Consider the following 25,179-nt stretch of genomic DNA (forward strand, 5'->3'; position numbering starts at 1 on the left):
TACAGGGACCTGATGGCTCACAGCAGCGGCCCCAGGACCCCATATTCCCGCAGGACACCTTCTCCAAATGTAGATTTGATGAGCAAACTCCCATGCTCCCTAAAGAACTGACAAGGTACTCAAAGTGAAATCAATATTACTGTAAGGCATTCATATTAATGCAATATGTGCATATGTTTTGACAGATTATATGCACAGCGGAGAAATATCATGGATTTTTAATGTCCAACAGTCCAGCACTAACATTTTAATATTGTTTTAGTTTCCTTGAGGAAAAGTTTTTATCATCCAAACTCTATTTCTGGATAGTCTTAGTGTCTGGAAAACAGTTTTAGTCATGTTTTAAAGCATGAAATTAACACTGCTAATCAGCATGAAAGTTTGGGTACATTTTCAGGAGTTTTATGCAAGTTTGAAAATGGCTGAAAAGTCTACCTACACAAAGATATGTGAGAGGGTGTCTACATTTTCTCAAGTCTGTCTATGACACTACACTTCATACAAAGGACAAAACACTGACGGATTAAATCCTTGACAGTTAAAAAAAAGTTTTGTCGTAATTGCAGACCTTAATTGGACTATTTCAAAAAAGTCTCTGAAGGTGATTGGACGAACGTTCTTAAAGTAGCTTTCATGACCGGCCAATCACATCCACATAAGTGCATGAAACATAATTTGTCCATCAGCCTGTCAACAGGCGATATCAGCCAATGCAAAGGTTCAAGAGTTGCACTGATGCATCTCTAGTACCCAGGAAAAGCTATCTGTATGGCGACTTTGATATATTGTCTCCAGTTTCACTCAAAGACACTTTATGTGACTGATTTCTACCTTGTGATATGCTGATCAGCATATCAGACTCACCTTTGGCTCCATGGAGATGAAACTATGTCTACCACGACTGGACAAAGTCGACCTCTTGATGGTCCTGCTGTGGAAGAAGTGATAGTGGTCTTTGAGATCCCCAATCTAAAAAAATAAAACAAAACCAAATTAGAGAAAAGTTGACAGAAATTCCATTAACAATTTTATCAGAACACAGTACAGTAGTGCAACAATAAAATGTGTTTTTTTCTCTTACAACATTCTTTTCTCTTGCAACATTGTCCTTAGAATTATCATGAGTACTTGTAGAGAAGTTACAAACAGATATCAGACACATTCATGACTGTGCTTTTTTACAGCATGCTGGAGAGTGCTTGCAATTTTCAATGACATTTGCCCCAAATAGAAGCCCATTACTTCCATTTTAGTTACTTCATCAATTCAGAATTCATATTGTAGTTTTTACAAGTAATGTTTCAAAGTTTCAAATTCTGGTATCATGACAGCCTTAGACACTGCAGACCATAGTCATGGCAACCGTAGATGAATGTATGTTTAATGTTTGAGACTCTAAGTTTCTGATGTAGAAGAAGGCAGAGGTCCAATACCAAGAGAACTAGGGCCGTATTAAGACAAAACAAGGGGCTGTAAGTCAAACAAAAGGCTGAGTGTGACAGAGGGCCGCAGACACACCGGTGACAGACAGACGGACTGCAGGCTGCTGCAGGAAGGTGATTAGTTTTAATAATTGATAAAGACCACACAATCCTCTTCAGATGATCAAACTGTCATGGCTGCCAAGGCTCCTGTGGTGTGTCACTGATCCACAGCCGAGCACCACCTCCACCACAGAGCCCATCAGATCAGCTTTCAGCTCCACACTCCTGCACACCAAGGCCATCAAAATGTTTCATACATTAAAAATTTTATGTTCTCTGTTACTTTAAAAACTTGTACCGTCAAAGAGTACCGAAGCTTTTTAAAACACTTTCATTCATAATTTAAAGCCAAAGCTGAGAGAGAGAAGTTCAATCAAACTGAAAGGACCGTGAACACTGGCAATTCTGAAGCCCTTTTTGTGTCTCGTAACGATACAAAAATGTCTCTTTGCTGTCTCAGTCCGACCCAGAGCGGAGTGTTTGACATTGTTTCAGTATTAAAAAGCTGTTGAGGCTGGAATCATATAATTAAGACAAAGACAAATTTCTGATGTTAAAAAAGATAGAGAAGAGAAGACAACTACTAAGACTACTCTGGCTGCAGACATTGTGTCATATCGTATTGTGTTGCATCTTAAAGAATCATATCGTATTTACATGGACAATGTTTTGGAACCCTAATGCTTTCAATGTGATTGTGCAATTCAGATCGTGTACAGGAATTCACTTGAAATGGTGTCATTTGCCTTTTTTTTTGTTTTCAAATTTTGGCAATTAAGCCAAACATAACAAGTGATTCTGAGCATTCTGGGAAATCTTAAAAAAACTAATGTTGGGTGCACTGGTACTAGAGGAAGGGCAGAAGAATGGCAATGAAAAAACCTCTACACTAATTCAACTAAGCCCCATTTATAAAAACTAGAAATTATTCAATAAAGGGTGCCTAAGACTTCTAATTTTACAACCGAAAAACATAAATCTCATATCAAAATAGTTGAACTTTATGGTATAGTACATATCGTATCACATTATACCATATTGTATTTTATTGTACCATATGGTATTGTATCATATCTTATCAGGGATACGAGCGATCAAACTGTTAAATTTGTTTATCAAATTAGCTATCAGCAGATTTACAGGTCTGTTAAATTATCTATAATTTCTTATAAACACAGGATTGAAATCCTGGTCTAAAACACTGTTTTTAACTGTGATGAACCTCCCGCCACTAGCGGCCACTGTAGCTCCAGTGAATGAATGCTGCACTGGACAAAATATAAGAAGTATAGCAATTAGCTTGTAGTAGGAACAGCACAGTATGACAGTTTTTCAAGTAACAAATAAAAATAAAGTGGTATGTAGGCTGTCAAGGGTTGAACTCACATATAACTACTCAACCGAAGTGAAAAGGTCACATATAACACGATATTAATCTGCATAGAGGAACGAAGGCTGGTGAAGCTAACTGCTAATGTTAGCGGGTGTGATGTGAGCCTGATATACTTTGTATAGCACGGCTATCATAGTGACCCTGTGATGAAATGACTGTTTTCTAAGTATTTTCTTCTCTTTAGACTATTCGGTTAAACAGAAAATAGGCACATAAGAACATCCCTACATCTAATATATCATACTGTATAGCACTGATCACATTGTATCTTTTCCCATCCTGTACTATTGTACTGTATCGTATTATGTTGTCCCATACCATATCGTATCATGTCATATCATATCGTACCTGAGTTTAATGTTCTGGTATTAAGACATAAGTAGTCATTTTATCTGGAAAAGTGATCATTTAGATGGAATTTCCTTTATTTGTCGTTGACACAAGGCACTAACTGCACAAACACCTTGCTATTTTTAGGGAACAAAACATTCAATCAAGACTGCATGCAGAAATTTGCTGGTGATTTCTGGTGATAAAACTAGGATTTATTAAATATAGGGTACCTAGGACTTTTAATTTTGCTGCCAAAAAAAGTAATATAAACATAGCTCTATTTAAGGATATTGTGTCTTGTCTTGTTGTAGCATAGCTCATTATTCTTATCATATGGTACAGTGCTGCAACGTAGCTTACCATATCATATTGGAAAATCGTTCGGAAATCAAACTGATCTAAATATCCTTGATGTGTATCGTATCCTATCCTAACATATCCTATTCTACCCTTATGTTTCCTGTTGTTTGCTGTCGTACTGTGGTCAAATTTGCTGCACAGGTTTTTAACTGGTATCAACTTTTAAATCTGTATCATTTTCAATTGTGATAGAAACTCAAGACACTGTCTAAATTGCACAAACAGATTTGCAACATTTTGATACAGTGTGCAGGAGTTCACATGCAATAACATGGTGATAAAATTAGAGGCATAAGACTATGGCCTAATAATGTTTGTCTTTGATTTTATTGTATTGTATTGCACCGTGGTCAATATGTTTAAATAGATGGATACTTTTCAATACCAGCTGTTTTGAAACAATCTCTAGTATCCCCATTGTCTTTGGTATTGATAAGTGCTGAATCTTTTAGAAAAACCCAAAGAGCTGCAAGGTGGCACTGTCTGAAATGTACAAATGTATTTGTGCACTTCCACAGTGTGTAATTTAGTGCAAAAGAAATTATACAAAATTAAGATGATTTTTGTTGCAGTGTATCCAAACAGGTCAAAATATAATTTGATTTAATAGTATCTCAATGAAGTTTTAATTTTTGGTAACACCACTCCAGATTCCACACAGTTAGAGTGACAACAACAACAAAGTGCCATCAAACATAAAACATTATCTAAACACGCAGCACACATTGTGAGCCGAGTGTAATCTGATTAAAAGCATTCTACATGCTAACAAACTGTGCTCCCATTATAGGCGGCTACCACTTTGAATGCTTCTCATAGTGTAAACAGGTCTCAACATATCGTGCTTCCACTGCCTATTTAATCTACCCGACATCTGCACTGCCATTAGCGGGCCACCCTTCCCTGTAGGAGTGTCTGCCAACGAGGAGCTGCTGGAAAAGCTCTGCACACAGAATTAAATCAAAACCCTTTAAGCCCAGGTCTAAACTCCTGCCACAAGGCTCCTTCTACACTCTCACCCACAATGATACAGTTTACATTTACAGCTGAACTATTTAAAAAAATCACAATCTTAATTAGAACTTTAACATTGTTCTTCAGAATGCCTTTTACTCAACATTATAGCTTCTGACATTAACATTAATCTTCTCTGAACATTTTATAGTTAAACATCACAAGTAGACATGCACTTATTGTGAGAATTAGGTTTTATCCTGATACTAATGCTTTTATCGTTGTCTTCTTTTTTTTTTTGTCTGCTTTTGAAGCGAGCTGTGATTTGATGTATTTAAATCTTAACCAGAAGTTAAACCATACTGTTTATCTTCATATTCTACCACAAAACAGCTCCAGAATCACTCATAGTTTAGAGGAGTCTACGTATTATGGCTTGTGACCTTGATCAAAAAAGACACTGCAAACACATTCTGATGTGGGCATACATATTTGCTTAAATAAAGGACACTGATTTGTTTTCACAAAAGGAATCTATTTTTATTTAACAAGGATGATGCTTCTAACATAAACTATACTGACAAAAGTATTGGGCCACAATAACTCAATTCAGGTGTTGCAAACATTTGTGATACAAAATGGGTTGTTCTGAAGAGCTCAGTGACCTCAAGCAGGGTAGTGACAGATGCCACCTTTGCAATAAGATGGCTTGAGAAACTGCATCCCTGCTGTATACTGTATTCCACAGAAACTGTAAGTTATTATTAACAGAAAGTGGAATCGTTTAGGAACAACAGCGACTCAGCCACAAAGCAGAAGACCACATAAAATCATAGAGTGAGGTCAGTGACTGCTAAGGCACATTGTGTGTCAAAGTTGTCAATGCCCAGCTGATTCCCCAGCTGAAGAGTTCTAAACTTCCACTGGCATTAATGTAAGAAAAAAACTGTGGATGGAGCTTCATGGAATGGTCAACCATGGCTGAGGAGCTGCATGTAAGCCTGATCACCAAGTCCAATACCAAGCATCGGATGGAGTGGTGCAAAGTACGCAGCCACTGCACTGTGGAGCAGTGGAAACATGCTCTGTAAAGTGACAAATCCCGCCTGTCTGTTTAGCAGGCAGATGGGTGAGTTTGGGGGATGCCAGGAGAACGTTACCTGTCTGACTGCATTGTTCCAACTGTAAAGTTTGGTGGAGGAGAGATAATGGTATGGGGCTCAGGTTGTTCAGGCTTTGGGCTAGGCCCGTTATCTCCAGTGAAGGCCAATGGTTTAGCATAACGAGACATTTAGGACGCTGCTATGCTTCCAACTTTGGGAAAGACCCTTTTCTGTTTCAATATGACTGTGCCCGTTCGGTGTGGAAAAACTTGACTGGCCTGCACAGAGCCCGGACCTCAACCCCACAGAAACACTCCAAAATCTTTTGGACAGCCTTCCAAGAAGAGTGGAGGCTGTTATAGCTGCAAAAGGGGGCCAACTCCATAAAGTACATGTATTTGAAAGTCACTACAGTTCCTGGTGGTGCATTGGTCAGGTGTCTGATTCTCTTGTCCATAAAGCGTAGTTTTAGGAGTGCTTGACAATATCATCTGCTTGATCTCAATGTCTGCAGGTATTAAATTATAAAGTTTATCATCCTTATTGGCAGATATGAACATTTCCACCCATATCAACACTGACACATCAGCTGTAAATAACAGCTGTATGAACGGATAAGTTTGTGGAGTTTAAGGCAAGACCAACAGACCTAAGTCAACGGGGGTCTTTTTTTTCTGTTCTTCCACATCCTTTGAACTTTCAAGTGTGTTCTAAAGACTGAAATTCACACCGTAACAACCCCCTCAGGTACAGCTAAAGGCTTAAAATCTCCATCTTCCTATAGAAAACACTCAGCAAAAAGATTTGCTGACACAAGTATTCCCCTCAGAATCACTATAAGACAGTGTTAGACATTCATAGAATGGCAGCATCTCTGCCGTTTGCCATTTTTAAAGCACATTTTCTTCTCATTCGTTAACATTTTGGCTGTTTAAGTGCACTGAATTTCCTTGTTGTCTCATCTAGGAGTGGCTTACATATAAGCCACGTACAGGTTTCTGCTACACCCACACACCTACTTTTATTTTCTCCCTGTGCCTTGTATTTTTTTATATCCTCGTGTGAAATAAAATATTTTTATCCTGAACTTTGCTCTGTAACTGTGGCAGCTCTGACTGCATGTACTCATATAGGAAATTAAAGGCTTACACCGTCCACTGAACCTTTATTCTGATGAAAAAAACAACATGGTGCGTGGTGAATCATAAAAACTTCAGAGTAACCTTTGGTAACTGGGAATTATGTTGAAATGAATGTGAGCAGTGAAACCACTCACTTTCCAATGATGAATGATGTCTTGCATCACTGAGTTTTTCTCTGGATTCATTACACCTCCCTGTCCCTCGATGCAAACATGAGCAGGAATTACTAGAAGTGATTGAACTTTTCCAGAAAAAATCTGAGGGAGACACAGCCGGGTCAGGCCAACAAACTTGAGATTTCCTTCTTTTCCTGTGTGTCTTGCAGAAGTATACAACTTTCAAGTCTTCAGGTTGAACAACTTGAACATAAAAAATAACTTAGCCTTGCTTTTCCCTATTTTATTGACAAAACCTCACAGGGTGCAAAAGTAAATCTAGAATCAATTGGTAGCATTAGATCAGTAGTTTTTAACCTTTTTTAGCCCAAGCCTCACCTAAGATCAAGCAAAATCTCAAGGCATCATATCCATATCCATATAAAGTCTTTAAAGCATGTTACAGTACTTTAAGTTATTTTATATTTGTAGTCATAATGCATGGTTGCACAAATTCCCATGGCCCATTAAGTCTTACCTCAACACTATTTGAGTAACACCTCACTAGATAGATCGTAGCATTTCACAGTAAAGGACTAAAAGCTTTTCACATTTGTATTTGCAAATCTGTTAAATATCATTAACTTCCCTCAAACTTCAAAGTTCTGGTCTATGCCTTGTTAAACCCCAATAAAAATCCACTTCCCTTTAAAGTTTTGCCATAACAACATTTCGGGAAGCTCAACTCAGGTAAGAACATTTGCAATGTAAGGTTGGAATCACACTAGGGGACTGCCAAACTTAAAAGATTTTTTTAAAACATATAAGAGCAGTTTCAAACATCTTTGTCATTGTTCTCAATACACACATAAGACCAGTGGTTCCAAACCTGGAGTCCAGGACCTCCTGAAGGGGAATCCAAAGTTCCTATGAGGGGCATGTTGCTTTTTCTACTCTGAGATTTGCAGTCAAAACCATGATAACACACTTAAAGCCAGTTCAGACTACACAATGTTTTTGGTCATTCATGGCAGCACCATGTCGGACAGTGCAACTAAAATGTGCTATATGTGATTGTCACAAGACACAATGGATCGGACGGGAGTCACAGAAAAAAGGACTTTTTGCCCCCAACATTGGGTTCAGGTCCCCAGACGGGGATGCCAAATATCTTGGGGTGGAAAAAGGAACCACTAGGAACCACTGCATTAGATAATTCATCCTAGAGACCATACGCTGGTTTGCAGTAATCATTTCACAGTTGTGATTCCACAGACCCAAGATCTAATAGAAACTCAGTGATCAAATGTGAGATCAGAAAAAAACTGAATGCCATTATCAGCAGGCTGTCCTTACATTATTTGACAAGCTGATCTTTTTTAATTCTACTTGGCTCGAGGCACTGTTGTGTTTATGCTGGCTGCCATGTTTGTGAGCTGTTAAGGTACACAAAATATGGTTGATGGCACTTCCCGGTAGGCTCAAACCTTGGCCAGATCCCATGCCTGTCATTAGGTTAAGCCATCTTGCAAAGCTACAAATTGTTCTGGTGTAAGAAAGAAAGTGAACAATCAGCAACATTTGAGGAGAATAAGGCGATAGCTCCAGGAGGGGTTCAGTTGTACTGGAAGCTGGTAGGAATGGCTACCTCCTGTATAGCTATTAGTCTTGATGTAGCTACAGTATAGCAACAATTTGATCACATTTCTTTATTTGAAAAAGTGAAAAGAACAACACCAAAAGCTTAACATGACAGAGATGTTTTAGCTCTGCTTTGGCACAAGTTTCAGTCGTTTAGTTGTATTGCAAGCCATTTTTAGTGATGACCGCCAGTGAAGCTATCAGCTTTGATATGGCTTTAGTGACTGGTTACATCAGATCTGGAGAGTATTTCTTTATTAAAAGTTGAGCAAAGAACAGCACTGAAAGCCTTTCTTAGCAGGGAAGATGGTGTTACATTTTTCCTTACCTGCCTTGGCCTGAGTTTTACCCACCAACTTGTTCATAAATTACAACAGCGCCCTTGTTACTTGATTGTCTTGTGATGAATGTGATAGAACGTTTATCCAATCACCTTCTTGGAATTTTGTGGCAAGTCCTGCCCTTCCCAAACACTTTGGATGGGAGGTTTTCCAGATGAATGTGCAATATATCCATGCAATGGTCATATGAAACAGTCAATCTGGCATGTCAGGTTTGGTCCGCCTGTTGTCATTGGCTACTGCTGGGATTTAGTTAGATAAAGTCTGATCTGAAACCATAAATATCAACATGTTTGATATCTATGTTCCAAGATCAGGGAGGCTCTAACTGACTCAGGAGCAGTAAAGAACCATACTGACACCACACTTTTGAAGAACCATTTGCAACATGCATTGAATCTTCCTCCCATTATTCTTAGGCGGGCCAAATTGTGCCCACATCAAGATGTCCAGTGAAGTGGTTTTCAACTCGTTAAACCTCTGGCCTTTCCACCAACTCCATAATGTGAAACCATGTCTGAAAAGTGATTTATAGACTTTTTTACACCTTTTGTATGAGGCACATTCACAACCCAATTACAATGGCTCTGTGACCCACTTTTGGGTCCCAGACTACCAGTGAGAATCACTGGTCTAGTGTGTTGCCAGGTTGAAAGAAAGTTTCAATACTTTGAATCATAGCTAAGTTCACAGAGCTGTTTAAAGCTGTATATTTACACTTCTGTGGCATTTTTACCCTCACTAGGAGGCGTAATGGGGGAGTGAAGTCGACCCCCCTCTGTGCTGTCTTCAGAGGTAGTAACACTCAGAGACGAAAACAGGATCAGTGGAGCCAGCAGGGAGTGTTGCTTGGATGTGCATGCCTGCATATGTGTGTGTGTGCTGTGACATGATGCTCACTTCCTATAAAGTTGGTGCACTCTATGAACTGACAGACTGGGACACGTAATAACACACTGTTGCAATAGCAGAATGTCGCAAGGCATGAAGAGAGTAAAGCTTCATTAAAACACCGTCATGGAAATTCACTGGGAAAACACCTTATATAAGCGTCATTCATCAGCTAAAGTAACAATGCTTTAAAACGACACCTCTTCAGTGAGAGAGAACACTGTCTAAATTGTACAAATATGTTGGTATTGGAAACACTGTCAGTTTATTTGTGTAATTCTGACAAGTGTGCAGAACTTTACTTGTGATTTTTGATGATTAAAACAAGAAATGATCCAGTGTTGGCTGCCTTGTACTTCAGTTTGTTCCTGTGGTTCCTAAACTGGTACTTATGATATATAATTTAATGTCTCCTCGTATCATATCAAAGCTGAAAACTCTGGTATTGCGACAGTCTTAGCCCAGGTCACTGAGTGTTCAAAAACAGGATAAAAAAGTGCTTCACATGCAAATATGAGAACTCACACACACACTGCAGGAGTCTATACATTGACAGAAAAGTGAACTGAAATACAAAACATGCATATGTTTCCTGACCTCTTGCCACATCATGCAGATGTGGCGGTCTTGCGTTAGTCATGCTGTTGGAGAGACATTAAGGTCAGTGCTGATTGCTGATATAAAATGTATTTCTAAACTTGTGCTTGAACACAAATATGTAAAGATGAGAGTGGATCTGATACTGACATCCTCTTTATTCCATGCTGTATTGACATTGATGGACGTGTCACACCTGTGACCCTCGCCTTGATGGGCTGAGAAGAGGATTTCAAATCATCATTATTATAAATAAAAATGTGATTTTATTCAAAGGCCATCCTTGAAACAGGACTGACTTGGATGTCTCAATCAGACTTGTACCACAGGTGTATAAAATGAAGTACCTAGCCATGCAGTCGCAGTTGCAAACATTTGTGATATAAAATGCATCGTTCTAAAGAGCTCAGGGACTTCAAGCATGGGACTGTGATGGACGCAACCTTTGCAATAAGATCAGTGTCTGACCTCATAAATGCTCTACAGAATGAATGGGTACAAATTCCAACAGAAACAGAATCTTGAGGAAATCTTGTGGGGCAAACCCTATATTAAAGTTCATGTATTTGAATAAAATGCCATTACAGTCCCTGTTGGTCGGGCAGCCACATACTTTTGTCCATATTCTGTTTTTAAGTATTTCTTTTAAAATGACAGAAACAAAGTCAGTTCTCAGTCTTATCCACATAAGCCTACTGCCAAATGTCACCCCGGCACTTTCATTAATCCTTATCATACTTATTTTTATGAGTTTACTTTTTAGAGAAAAGTTTTTAATCAGTTAATTGATGCTAAAAAAAACAAGTGTAAGGCCATGACTGAAATTTCCTGCAGCACTGTCTGCAGATAACACAGTAGAAGAGAATTTGTAAGAGGAAAGACAACACAAACATGTTACAGAACTATCCCATAAATGTAGTTTCTGCTTATAACAGATCCGCCTTAATTTCAAATATTTCATCTGAGTTACCATAATGAACTAGGAGAGATGTCTGCAGTGATTCAGTTCTGTCTGTAATTTCTCAATATTTCATATTTAGGTCATTTTATGGGTGTCAGTGTTTTCGCAGGGTTGTGAGGCTGTCATCTCTGCAGGTCTGGATGGAATCTTTGCGGGACCAGGAGACACCGCTGTCTCTCTTTTCTGCTCTTTAAATGTCTGCAACAGACATCAACATTAGTGTGTGCATCCTTAACTGACATGAAAAAACTTTATCATATTTGCCAATTGTTCAGGGACAGAGGCTGTGATGGAGGCCAAGGAAAGAGAGGCATGATGCAGGCATGAGGAAGCTCGTCTTCAGCAGAATCTTCCTTCTTATCTGTGCAGAGATGTTTTTAACTTCTTTAGAGTGTAGCTGCTGTGAAACAATCAGGAAATAACGTCTTCTCTCCCTGTATTACCACTCTGTTTTAGCAACAGGACACCAGAACTCACTCACATTTAAGTTACCCATTGCACGGTCTATCTCTATGTCTATCTCCCTTTCTCCATCTCTGCTCGCAGCACCTTTGGGTTGAGGTATAGTTTATATATAGTTTATATATAGTTTATATAGTCAAAAATGTTGTACTTCTGGTACTCTTAAGCATAAGAATAACAGATTCATGGCCAAGTATGCTTACGCAACAAGGAATTTGACTATAGTTAGCTTTACCCTCAGTGTACAGGAATTTAACATTACATAAAAAAATACAGCCGATAAGTATAGAAAATTAAGCTTTAATCATGTGAAAACTCATGTCAGGTTATTTTTTCGAGTATATACGTGTGCATTGATGGTACAGATGTGAGATGTGCAAGGGGTGTAAGAATGCTAAAAAGGCATTATCAAAAGTATAAAAAATGCAGTCATGTGGGCAGTTAATCATTTAAAATATGTGGTAGTGGAAAAAGTGTCAAAAATGTTGACTCTACCCACTTGAGAGATCTTTGATGTTTTATTGCCAAGGTAAAAAGAGTTTCAGGCACAATTATTTGCAGCATGCTCAAGTACAATTGCTCACATTAGTAACATCATTCCCTGCCCAAGCAAGCTTGCATATGTACCCAGTCAAAGACAGTAGGTGGCGGTATGCTTGTTGGTTTGCAAATCCACAAATGAGGGAAAAAGACAACCTTTGTAGACACTATGTGTGCATAGTTGCAGTCAATCCTGCAACTATTTATTATTTTTGATACACCAACAACATTCTTACTACTTCCACATCTTACATGCTCACGCTGTGCAGACACAACAGTTCTGAGAAATATCTTTGCACCTCTACTCACTGACAAGTACCCCATACTCACCTTCACACCTCCTGTGGGCCATGCTCGAGCACAGTAACTGCTCCAGACACCAGAGGCAGAAAGCTTGAAGGGATATTTCAGTGTTTTTGAAGTTGGGCTGTATGACGTATTTAGCAGCAGTAGTGGCATTAGCCTCTAGGGATTTCAGTGAGCCTTGTTCCTTTAAGAAGGACTCGCTGGCTGTACCGACAAGGAATACAGACTATACAGCGTAACAGGTGGGTACAGTTTCTCCACAGTATTTGGTGGGTTTTTGATTTAAAAAAATGAGCCACAAAACAATGTTGGTTCAAGCATATGCACTACTGAAATTTTTTAAAGCATTTTGTTTTATACCCAGAAGGCCTCTGTGTTTTTGTTGCTTTTTTTTGCAATGCAAGAGCACAAAACCGGTAGACAAAGTCTGCATTGCAAAAAAGTGACAAAAAAACAGAGGCCTTCTGGGTAAAAGAAAAAATTGCATGCTTCAAATGTTTTCATTAGCATGTAAGTTTGAGCCAACATTATTTTGTGGCCTATGTTTTACCAAAAACTTGCAAAATTCCGGGAAGAAACTGTACCCATCTGTTACACTGTATAGCATAGCTTCCTAGCCAGTTTCTAAAGGAGCAATGCTCACTGAAATCAATAGACGTACCTCATACAGCTCAACTTCAAAAATACTGAAATATCCCTTTAAGTACATGCAAGTGTTCAGATTAATCAAACTGTCCTATATTTTTGGGTCAAGGGTGCCCAGATCTGGGCCTGGGTCCCTAAAGTGAAAGCACCTTTAATGTGTGTTTTAGTTAGAAGTTGTTGCCGGACGTTGATACAGCAGCTCCAACAGACAATCTCTACCGCACTGTCTCTTCCTTCATGTGATGTCCCTGGCCCGATATGTCAGCAAGTTCTCCAGTTATTTTGGCTTCATTTTTGTACAATGAAAGGAAGTAAAGATGTGTCGTCCGTATTTATACACAGTCAGTGCTCCAACCTCTTTGGTTAATCTCACATCTTGTTACTGACACAACCACCTGTCCTGTCCCGTCTCCCCATAGTTCATCCTCCTCCCTCGACAAATTCAAACACATCTCGTGTGAACAGGAACCAATGTCTACAGCTTGTCACCTGATTTTAACTCAATTTAGGCCGGTGTCTTAAACCAGAAAGGGGGCTCCATGGTTAAGAGGATTACCCAGAATTCCACATGGAGGTGTTCTCCCAGTCCAGGCCAACTCTTTTCAACCATCCTCCCTTCTTGTACTCCTTTCATCCATCTAGATGTTTTTTTAAAACCTATCCGCCCCTTTTCTTCTCATTTAGCAGTTTTATCTCTAATTATTCATCACATCCTTGATAATAGTCCAAGCAGGGTTGACGTATTACCAACAGTTAGAGCTTTGAAAGTAAAAATGAAAAATATTGATACATGTTTGGATACTACAACAACAAAACTAGAAGTCCCAAGCACCAAAAAATGTGCATTTTTGTTCTACGTGAGCAAAAATAGCAAACTCCATATTTTCTCTGTGTCTACACTGCAAAAATTTGCACATTATGGAGTGCTCCCTCTCTACTGCTCAGGCAGTTTAACTATGACTGAGGATCTGATTATTTTTTTAAACAGTTCAGATCAATATTTTTGATTCTTAACAATGCCATGCTGTGTTTCCCATACAGACGACATTCAAGGGGGCCACCATGTAAATTCACGGCCACCAAAGTTTAACTGCTGAAGATTATGATCACCATCACAGACAAAGACAGAGGGAGAAGTCTACTGGTACATCCCTCCAGTAAATATTATGTTAACACTGAAGCTTCCTATGACTTCAATTTCATAATTTCCTGCAGCTGCTTGCAGCCGATGCTGTCCTGCACTTGTATTATAGGATGATCATTGTAATGCATGTAATCATCAATGAGGCTCCATACACCTATGACAACAGTATATTGTGGAGTCATTGTTGTACAACTCAAGAGTTCATTTTACCATTTTGACAGCATGATTTACTTTTTATTGTCCTTTTTTTAAGATTCCATTAAAGCCTGCCCTTGGTTTGGGCTTAGATTTTCTCTGATTGTGTTTACAATCATATGTTTTCAAATGTGTATATCAAAACGGGTGCATTTGTGCACAAAGGCAGGTTTTAAGGGAAAGTTTTTCTTTTTTAGATTCAGCACAAACTCAATTTAACTCAGAACCGAGTTTTATTGCCAAGCACATTTTCACATACAAGGCACTTGACTTGGTGTTTTGTGCAAAACAGGTAACATAGAAGAAGAATTTTTAAAAAATTAAAGGTGAAGAGGCTGGAAACTTGAATATTATTATTATTAGAGCTGTCAAAAGACTAGAATTTTTTACAGCGATTAATCTCAGAATTTCTGTAGTTAATCACAAATAATTGCACCTTTTTTCTTGCATTTTAAAATTCCAAGATTTTGCATTTTAAACCATTTAAGTCATTTTGGATTTTTCTGTGGTCTGAAACTAAGTGTAATTGATTCTATTTGGGTACAGGCATGCTTTTACAGGTAGATGAAAGATTTTAACAAACACTTAGCCCCAGAAAAAGGAACTTGCTATGGATTGAAAATGAAATAAGAGATCACAAAAAGGTGTAGATGACTTCTGTCTTATCCACAGAGATGTCTGAGTTTTATAAAGTGAAATGAGACATTAAGGAGCAGAGATGGACTTAATTTACATCACTGTGGCTGCAGGGAGACGCTCATGTGGCCTTGACCAAACTGTGTTGAAAGGGACATTAAAGCATGCCATTAATCACAATTGAAGAAATATTAGTGCACTAATTGCGGACCTTCATTATTCACAATTAATTGAATTAATCTTTACAGCTCTAATTATTTTACAAAAATACAGTAGCAAAATAAAAAACTGAAATACAATTTAAACATAACAAAAGAAAGGTGCAAAAAAAGAGAAACTTTACCTTAATTTAACACATAAAGTCTGTTTAAACATGCATTGTTTTTGTCTCCTTGTTCTGAGGTTTAGTGAGAGTCTGTAGGGGGAGGGCTGGAGTACTGTCCACGATGCTGACAGAGGAGGGAAAGAAACTGTTTTTGTGGCAGGAGGTTTTGGTCCTGATGGACCTCAGCCTCCAGTCAGACTGGAGGGACTCAGTAAGTCCCCATCTGGGCGTTGGTTAAGCTCAGAGGGCGGAGCCGGCTCCCATACACAGAGGCTGGGGTCTTCAATGCACAGGATCGATTCCCAGTCTCAGCACTGTTTGGTGCATGTCCACCCCCCAATCCCTCTCCCCATATTTTCTGTTCTCTTCAGCTATCATATTCAAATAAAGGCAGAGAAGCCCAAATAAATAATCCACAGGAAAAAAAGAAGTCCATGGCATACTGAACTCACAGCCACAGTTTACAGCTGCTTCTATGATGTGATTTAACGCCACAGCCTGGATCTTTGACTCATCATGGACTTTAAACTAGAGACTCATGAGTTAAAACACACCTTTTAATGGTTGTTTTAGCCATTGTAAGATGAATCCCTGCAGCACTTGGCTCAAGACAAACCAAATGCAGGATGCAGCTGAGAGGAGACTCTGGCTGTTTGTGAATGAATCTGTTAGTGTGTGGTGTGCTGGGTTGGTCATCTGGTTGCACTCCACACACTATGAAAATAAACCTGTTACATCCGTCATTATACGTCATTATGTGTGGACCCTCTCCAATTTTCAAAATCAGTTCAGATTTAAAAGATTAGGTAAGTGTCAGGCTTAATCTCTGCTGCAGATGAATTCCATTAAAAAGGAAGAAACACACAAAAAAGAGGCTAAGGAACAATTCATGGCATGCACATGCATATATTACCCCCGTCAACTCCACCACCAAGTAGACTGAAATTCTGTGGAAAATACTTTTGAGTTAGAAACCATGCGTTCTCTGGTACGTTGATGGTCACTGGTATTGTAAAGTGCATAGTGATATAACGTTAGTTCAGGCGGACCACGGAGTCAGGCCCTGCGATATAATCGAGATCAGCTGGTCTCATGCAAGTCCTCATCAACTGATGGTCAGCTGATGTGCCCTAAGCCCACTATTGGCTAATCACGCTCATGCTGCCATATTCAAACTGCTCTAGCCTGACTAAGCTTTGATGTTCCCTTTGTAAGCCGCTTTCACAACCCTCCTCTACCCTAGCTCCTCCTTTATTCTGCTTCTGACTTAATCAATGGCATTCTGCTATTATTGATGCCTGCTCTGTTCTGGGTTTTTTGCTGCTTCTCTCCCTGCCTAAGGCTTTCCCTATAGGCACAAGAAAGGAGGGAACATGTGCTGTTCCTGCTTGATGCTTTCATGGAAGGGCAGGGAGATCCCAGAACAGCCACACCGCCAAATATAACTAATGGCAGTAAGTGCAAATTAATAATCGTTAATAATGAAAACATTTATAACTGCAAATCATGGGTGTTTCTGGACAAAGTGATCCTGACTGAAATGTGAAAAATTTAACAAAAAAGCTCCAGCAAACTGTCAAAAAATATATCAGAAATGTTTCATTATTTTAACATTGACAATGTACTTTACTGTGTGGTAGTTTGCTGTTAGTTTTTGATTGTTAAAAAAACAAGATATCCCCCCTAACTGGGTATGCTGAGCTATGTTTTCAACACAAGTATCAATATTGTTTGGTTTTTATTAGAAACATAAAGACATTTTGAATTTTGGGATCATGAAAACCCTATTTTTGACACTTTCAAACATCAAAATTACATGTGCACTGGAAAAAAGTTTTGAATTCTTGACAAATTTGACAACCTTAAGTGAAGTTAATGGAAAACCACTTGCAGTAAATCTCTTTCCATCTACAGAAGCTTCAATATGCCAAGATGTGCTTTAAATTTACTCACTAAATGAATGTAACTGCGCCTCTATTAACTTCACAGCGCACCAATATAAAAGTGTGAGGGTGGGTTTGTTTAGGAGGGGGTGTTGATGATGGGGATGTCAAAGTGCTGTTATCGCTCCCATGGGAGCGGCTTTCAGCTGACCCCTACACCAGGAAGTGAAGTAAAACTCTTGTCTATGAGGTGTCAAAGTCCAATGAGCGCTCCATATTGAGATGGAAATTAGGGCGAACGGTGGGGGTTGGGGGCGACACTGCACTCCACAGGGGAATTCCTATTGGGGGCTGGTATGGAAAGGGGTGGGGGGAACTCTACACATTAGTTCCCGTCAAAGAGAGGGGATAAACGAGGCCATTAAGGCCTGCTCTCTGGGGAGTATAGTGGGTGGGCGGGCTGGATAAGGCGAGGAGGGAAGAGGGGGGTTCAATAGCTGTTGACTAGGCTACCCCACAACAACCTGTCAGAATGCCCCCCTCTGTTCCACGCCGTCTTCACGTCGAGGGCTGGCAAGTGCAGGCTTGAACTGCCCACGTATTTCGGTCACGATACCCTGGAGTATGTGTGGGGTCCATGTTTGTGTGGAGGATTTCTTTTGTTCACGCAGGACTCGGGATTTCTCTTTAAACTTTGTCAAAACACATTTTCATGTGGCCAGTTAAAGCCCTCCTCTCAGACCTCTGCAGACTTCTGTTGATTCATAAAGTGACATGATACGTTTCCATTTCTTGATAGGAATATCTCTACAGCTCCTCTTTGGCATCTGCTCCATGAGTGTAAAAACCACTGAAAACTTCAGGTCTTTAACTGTAGAGACATTTATGTGGTTAGTGATTTCTAAAAGACTCCTGCTGATTTGGGGAAATTATGTTTTTGTTTTCAAAATTTTAGCTCCACTCTCACTTCATCATTCCCTCAGAGAGCGATAAGAAACAGATGGATTTACCCAATCCTTTGACTGTTACTGTGATGGCATTAAAAAAAGTACCCTACATGTGAGCTCAGATGTGATCTTTCCAATCAGCTAAGACAGTAGGCTTACCTTTACTGCTTTTAAACATTACAACACATGCATCAAAAATCTGTTTCTTATTCTTTGGTAATGCATATTTTTTCTGCTGTGGTTTCTTTGAACTGTAGCGTAGGTTCTATAAGTAGCAGGTTCTGCTTTTAAAACCCCCCAAAAATCAATGATGCTTGAGCTTATAGGTACTGCAATCAAGTCTTCTGTGTCTCTTATGTTAAGTTAGACCTTGAATTAGGTCATGTCATTTAAATAAAACAACTGCAGCTACGCAGATGGATCCTCCTTCTCAATGTAAAGCTGCCATGGTAGGACCTCCCAAACTTCTAAGTCATAAGTTAAAAATAATCCAGTGTTGAAATTGGGAAGATAAAAGCTAGTTAGCTATTTAAACAAGGTGTCATAGTTCTTCATGATATTGGAATAAGGTCAGCTCAGTAGTTTGTGTTTCAATATAGCGTGAAGAAAAGAATATTTAGGCTTTGGTGACAGCTGTAATACAACTTTAGCAAAATGAAGCATTGATAGTGGGACTGAAAAGGCCGGGTATCCTTGAGGGATATTTCTTTCAGGGATGCACATTATTAGATTTTTGCCGATATTTATAAATACATTTTGGTTGATACAGACATTGATATTTAAATGTATGTCAGGCATAAAATTTCAGTCCTTAAAGCACACAATTTAAAGCCTGAGGATGAACAAATTAACCCGTTTCAGTCCTTAAAACTCACTTTAAAGCAGTGGTTCTCAACTGGTTGAGCCTCAGGACCCACCACCATCTCCTTAATGACAAACAGCAACCCAAATTTCTAATATTTTTCGACCAGTCAGATTCATTTAATGAAAAATATCACAGCTTGGATCTTCTACTGTATAAACTGTGACAAATCAAAGCATGTTTCATGGACTTTTGTTTGTAATATTTTAAGTCTTTAAACATATTTCATGACCCACTTTTGGGTCCTGGCCCGCTAGTTGAGAACCGCAGCTTTAAAGTGTAAGGAATGATGATGAATAAAGAAAGACTTCAGCTGATGGAGGTCTGTTGATCCAGCCTGAAAGTCCATCTACTTATTTTTTCATACAGCAATACTCACAGCTGATATAGGCAGTTTTTTTATAGCAACAATGTCGGTGGTAAATATTTGTAAAATTTTCATATCTGGCGATACATGATAATATTGTGCATCCCTAATTTCTTTTGCTTGTTTGTCTGTTTTTTTAATGGCGCCACTCAAGACTATACCACAAAAACCCTGCCCTGTCCTGGTTGAAAGTCTGGTAACATTACAAGTGTGACTGAGACCAATCATACGCTGAGTTCAGTCATAAAACAGCTAGCCAAGGAGTATAAATCTAACCTTGGAAAGCTACAGTCTGAAACAACTGTGCCAGATCTGAGAATGGACTTGACCAATCAGCATCATTTGAGGAGAACAAGATGGCTGCAACAGGCGAGGTTTAGTTGCACTTTAAGCCAGCAGCAAAGGTTGCGGCTTGTGTAGTGGTTAGCACACATGTAGCTACAGTATAGCAGGAGTTTGATCAGAATTGGACCACATTTCTTTATAAAAAGAACATATGAAATTCAAGTTTTTCAGGGTGGAAAAGATGTTATCACTCTTCTCCTGGCCTGCCTGGGCATGGGACTGCAACAGTTACAGGCAGGGTTTAGTTGTACTGTAAGGCGGATTGGACAATGGCTGCTGGTGTAGCGATTAGCTCGGATGTAGCTACAGTGGCAATTTTTTAAAAATCAGATCTAGACAGCATTCCTTTGCTACTATTTTAATAAAGAACCACACGAAACGCCTTATGTTTTTACGCTTCACCCGAGCCCTGACTGGCCCCAGGATGAGTTTTATCCACCTACAAACTCCACTGTTCAAGTAGCCTGCCTGCTGAGCTCATGTTGAAGGTGAAATATATCCCATTTAATGGATTTATGAGACAGTCGTCTTGGGCGTGAAGTTACGGTCATTCATAGCAACAACAAAAGCGTTGTGTGTGAGGTTTCAAGAACTTCATTCTGGTAAATTAAGACACAAAAACATGTTCAGTTATGGTAGGGAGCAGATGCTATCCTATTGATCAGTGCCAGGATACACGTCGTTGATGACAGGTCAGGGTGTCAAACTACATGGAAGATGCTAGGAAATTCTAACATGCAAGTCGAGTAAATTCGGGGGATGCATCATTGATTATGACGTTTATAATCAGGCCCAACGTTTCATGATGGGCAGCGACGACACAATCAGGTCAGAATCTAACTAAAAAACAATTCCCATCCCTACTTTCAGGGCAACTTGTACCTGACGATTTGAAATCATACATTTCTTAAGTGACAAATGATTATTTTATCTTCTTTGTGGCCACCTTTAACGCCACTTTGCCCCTTTTTAAAGCTTTGACACTACAGTGCCTTTACTGCCGTTGCTTTAACTGGGTCCATTTCTTTTTTTGTGTCAAGATGCCTTTCTAGGTTTTTAGTGCAATGACAACTAAGATGTATGTCTATATCACAATTTTGGCTCTATCTTTATTTGACCTCTCCAGTTTGTGAAAAACTGCCAAACATGTGACAGCTTCTGTTTGAGTATTAAACACTAAATGTGAGCTAAGGAGAGCTGTTTCAAAGCTGCAGAGACAGTGAGTCCACTTTTCTGCTTTTGTAGAATATTTTGAAGAATCAGAGCCTCGTGCCATGTGTAATATTATGTTTTATCAAGCACTGCCAAGTTTATCAGTTAAAATATAAAAGTTTCAGACTAAAATAGGAGCAGTCATGATGGGTTTTGGAGTCATTCTGCTCTCTAAGTTGCAAAACCAAACACCTACAAAAGGAACAAGTTTAACGGAGGCCCTTTTGATGCCAAATCCGACACCATAAACCAAACAGCTCTGGTTGTCTCACTTGTGTGTCAAAAGGAGCAGGCACATGAGACTGCTGAGGCTGATGGTGAGCTCCCCGAGGCTCCAGCCTGCAACCTGAACGTGAACACAGCGAGGAGGCACCTGTTGTACCATCCTGCTCCACCAAGTCTGCTCCGTTCGTGCCTGTTTGTTTGAGGGAGAAGTGTCGAGCAGGAGAGTCACACACAGGGTTCATGGCTCTGGTTTGGACTTCAGACCCTGGAGACTTCAGCCCTAATCATTTGTGTAACGTAAAAGGATTAACATCCACGCTTTTAAGAGTTGACATAAACAAGAGACACTTAAAAAGACTCAAGTTTGAATGGAGCATGAAGCGACCTACCTGTCCCATGTTCCTATAGCCATATTTGTCCGCTATCCGGTCGGCCACCTCGGCTCCACCAGCTATCCTGACTGCCCAGTGGTTGGTGTAAATCCGAGCTTTGCACGGCGGGGAGGCGAAGCCGAGACTGAGCGCCAGGACGCACAGCAAGCTTCTTCTCCAAGCGCCGTTGCGGACCATCTTCCCCCACTTTTAACCCGACTCTTCTCCTCCTCCTCCTCAGCCGACCAGGCAAACAACCAAACTTCTCTTCTCGCCGAGCAAGACTCTCATAGAAACACAACTATCCAGGCAAAAACACCGAGAGAGGGAGAGAAAGACAGGGAGAGAGGGGGGAAGGAACGGAGCCCCGAGGAGGAAAATGTGTGCCTTATCCTCAAACCTCCGCTTTCCACATGGGAGAGTTGGAAGTTTGCGTTTCGAGTGCCCTCTCTCTGTTCCTCTCTCCCTTTTTTCCACCGCGGAGGAGGAGGAAGTGTACGTGTCTGCGCGCCGTGCGTCTTTGCGCGCGAGTTCGTGTACGTCCTTGTGCGCGCGGAGCTCCTGAACGCTGATTTCTCTTCTCCACGAACAACTCGGATGTTGGTCGTTCAGCTCATCGGGCTTTCATGTGGCGAAATGGCTACAGCGCCTCCCCACAAATAACTAGCTGACACTCTGGAGAGTAGAAACAACTAAAGCCGCGGGGTTTCCCTCCCGAGCTCCTCTGGGTCTTAAAGACACTCTTCTTGGATCCCCAGACACAGAGCAAAGGGGGTCGAGCTGGGGGCAAAGGAGCCACTGCTACACCAGCGACACGAGCTTGTTTGAGGAAAACCCCTGGGTAAAATACAGCAGGGGTGAGCACTGGTGAAAACGGGACACTTTATGGAAATTTTCTGGAACAATTTGATGAATACGTCTAACGCCACAGCTCTACTATTTACATTTTATATCTCAATTACAACAAACTGAAGGAAATACAAAGACAAATCAAACAGAATTATTATTTAACCGCAAACAGCGTTTTATAGTAAGACAAACGAACGGAGACACCTTATTTAGAAAAAAAAAAAAACGCAAAGAAATATCAAAAGATTAGAATTCCTAAACATTTGGAATATTCAGATAACATGCAAGCCCATTTCCTGCGCTATAAAAAGTAAAAATATGAAGTCAGACAATTATAAAAAAAATAAAGTCATAATTGGGAGACCTAATTTAGACCTTCTTTCTAAAAATAATAACTTTTAATTGCCAAACTCTCGTTTTTTTCTTTTTTTAACTGGCAAAAATGGGCTTCCACAGTGGTAAAAACATGAATTAAGCTTTTGTTTAATTTCTATATGCAGTGCCTTTACAAAATATTAATCCCTTTGATGTTTTACTTTTCTATTAATTTATAAATTGATCATGCTTTTTAAAAAAATTTTTGTTTTGTTTTGTTTTGTTTTTTGACCAAAAAAAAAAGAAAAAAAACTCTTTAATGTCAAACTGAAAACAGATTTCCTCAAAGTAATGTCAATTAAATAAAAATATGTAATGTAAAATAAGTGACTGCCCAAATATTCATCCCCTTTAATCAAGTGGTCTCATTCAACACAGACCCAGCCAGTTGGTGAGTAGTCTCACATTTAGTGAAATGAGGATCACCTGAGTGCAGTGAATGTGTCTCAAGGGATTTTAGTATAAAGACTCCTGTGTCTGGAAGGTCCGGTCACTGGTCTATCAGTTCTCTTGGCTACCATTACACCATTAGATAAAAGAACTCTCCAAGCAACTCAGAGAAAAGGTTATTAAAAAGAAAAAGTCAGGGGATGGGTAAGAAACAATTTCCAAGGCCCTGATCATCCCCCAGAGTTCAGTTCAATCTATTATCAAGAAACGGAAGGAATATGGCGCATGTGTTTATCTGCCTACATCAGATTGTCCTCACAAACTGAGTGACCATGCAAGGAGGAGACTAGTGAGAGAGACCACCAAGACATCTATGACTACCCTGAAGGAGTTACAAGCTTCAGCAGCTGAGATGGGAGAGACTCTGCAGACAACTGTTGCCTTTGTTCTTTGTCTCTGTTCACCAGTCAAATTTGTATGGGAGAGTGGTAAAGAGAAAGCCCTTGATCTGAGACCAAAATGGTGCTTTTTTGGCCATCAAACTAGACACCAAACACTGCACATCACCACAAACACACTGATAAATACTGTGAAGCAGGGTGGTGGCAGCATCATGCTGTGGGGATGCTTCTCGTCAGCTGGCCCTGGAAGGCTTGTAAAGGTAGAGGGTAAAATGAATGTGGGTAATAAAGGAAAATCCTGGAGGACAAGAGAACTACGGCTTGGGAGAAGATTTATTTTAAAGCAAGACAATAACCTGAAGCATACAGCAAAATCCACACAGAAATGGTCTAGAGATTCAAAGGTGGAGTAGTCGAGTCAAAGCCCAGACCTCAAGAGAATTTGTGGCTAGAATTGAAAAGGACTGTTCACACCCAGTCCTCATGCAACCTGACAGAGCTTGAGCAGTTTTGAAAAGAATGGAATAAAATTGCAGTGTCCAGATGTGCAAGCCTGATTGAGACCTGTCCATACAGACTCATAGGCTCGTTTCCCTCAAAAACCTCCAGATCTTTTCAGTGGGTAAAAAGCAGGTTCTGCTGAGAGTTATGAAGGATAAGTGCAAAAACAAAGATGCTAGATTCTGAAATACATGACAATTAAAAAAAAATTAACCCCATTGATCACAACATGGAATTTTAATTCTTGCAGGCAAACTGAAAAAATCTGTTGTTTTTTTTTAGTTCCAAGAACTCATTCACCTAATGTTCCATGTGTTGGTTAGAAATCAAAAATGTGTGCAAAAATGTATTCAATGGTATCTAATTTTAATCAAGTTTTCTTTTAGATCTTTCATGTCAGTTCTTTGCTCTGTGAGAGGATGTCAGTAGATGTCAACAGTTCCCACAGTGCAATGTTTATGCAGCGCTGCTTCCAGAAGCAAAATTCACCTTTCAAATCCCCCTTAGACATTTTGTAAAATCTTTTTTTTTACAACACTTTTAATGCATGACCCAAGCTCACCAGCCACCAAAAGAAACCATCACCATAAAGCATTCAATTCAGCACAAAACAGAGTTCCAAAAATGGAGAACGAGGCACAGAATGTGTAGATAAATCTCTACAAAGCTGAAGGCCTGGCGTACTTTCCAAATGTTTTCAAAGTGATGAAAAAGTGGGAAATTATTTATTATTGCCTTAATGATGCAGATTTTTTGGCATTTTAAATCTTGATTCATATTGAAGATTGCATGAAAATAGTGCATATAACTGCCGGATAAGCAAAACATTTCTGGGGCAGCATGCCCCTGGACCCTCCTTAGTTTGGGCTAAGCCCCAGATATTTAGCACTTCTGGCTCCAGCT

The 25,179-nt window shown here is 39.7% G+C and overlaps 1 protein-coding gene across 3 annotated transcripts in view; it reads right to left on the reverse strand.

Moving 5' to 3' along the window:
* pcsk5b (proprotein convertase subtilisin/kexin type 5b) overlaps nt 1-22,403 on the reverse strand; it is a 137,078-nt gene extending 114,675 nt beyond the window's left edge. For all 3 annotated transcript variants that reach the window (XM_041786784.1, XM_041786782.1, XM_041786781.1), the window contains exons 1-2: nt 21,779-22,403; nt 865-969 (exon numbers count right to left, since the gene is read on the reverse strand). In XM_041786784.1, coding sequence (XP_041642718.1) covers nt 865-969; nt 21,779-21,958 — 285 coding nt within the window. In that variant the 5' untranslated portion in view covers nt 21,959-22,403. The remainder of the gene's footprint in view (nt 1-864; nt 970-21,778) is intronic.
* Between the last annotated feature and the right edge of the window lie 2,776 nt (nt 22,404-25,179).

The sequence above is a fragment of the Cheilinus undulatus genome, linkage group 5, assembly GCF_018320785.1.
Source record: "Cheilinus undulatus linkage group 5, ASM1832078v1, whole genome shotgun sequence".
NCBI classification, from domain to species: Eukaryota; Metazoa; Chordata; class Actinopteri; order Labriformes; family Labridae; genus Cheilinus; species Cheilinus undulatus.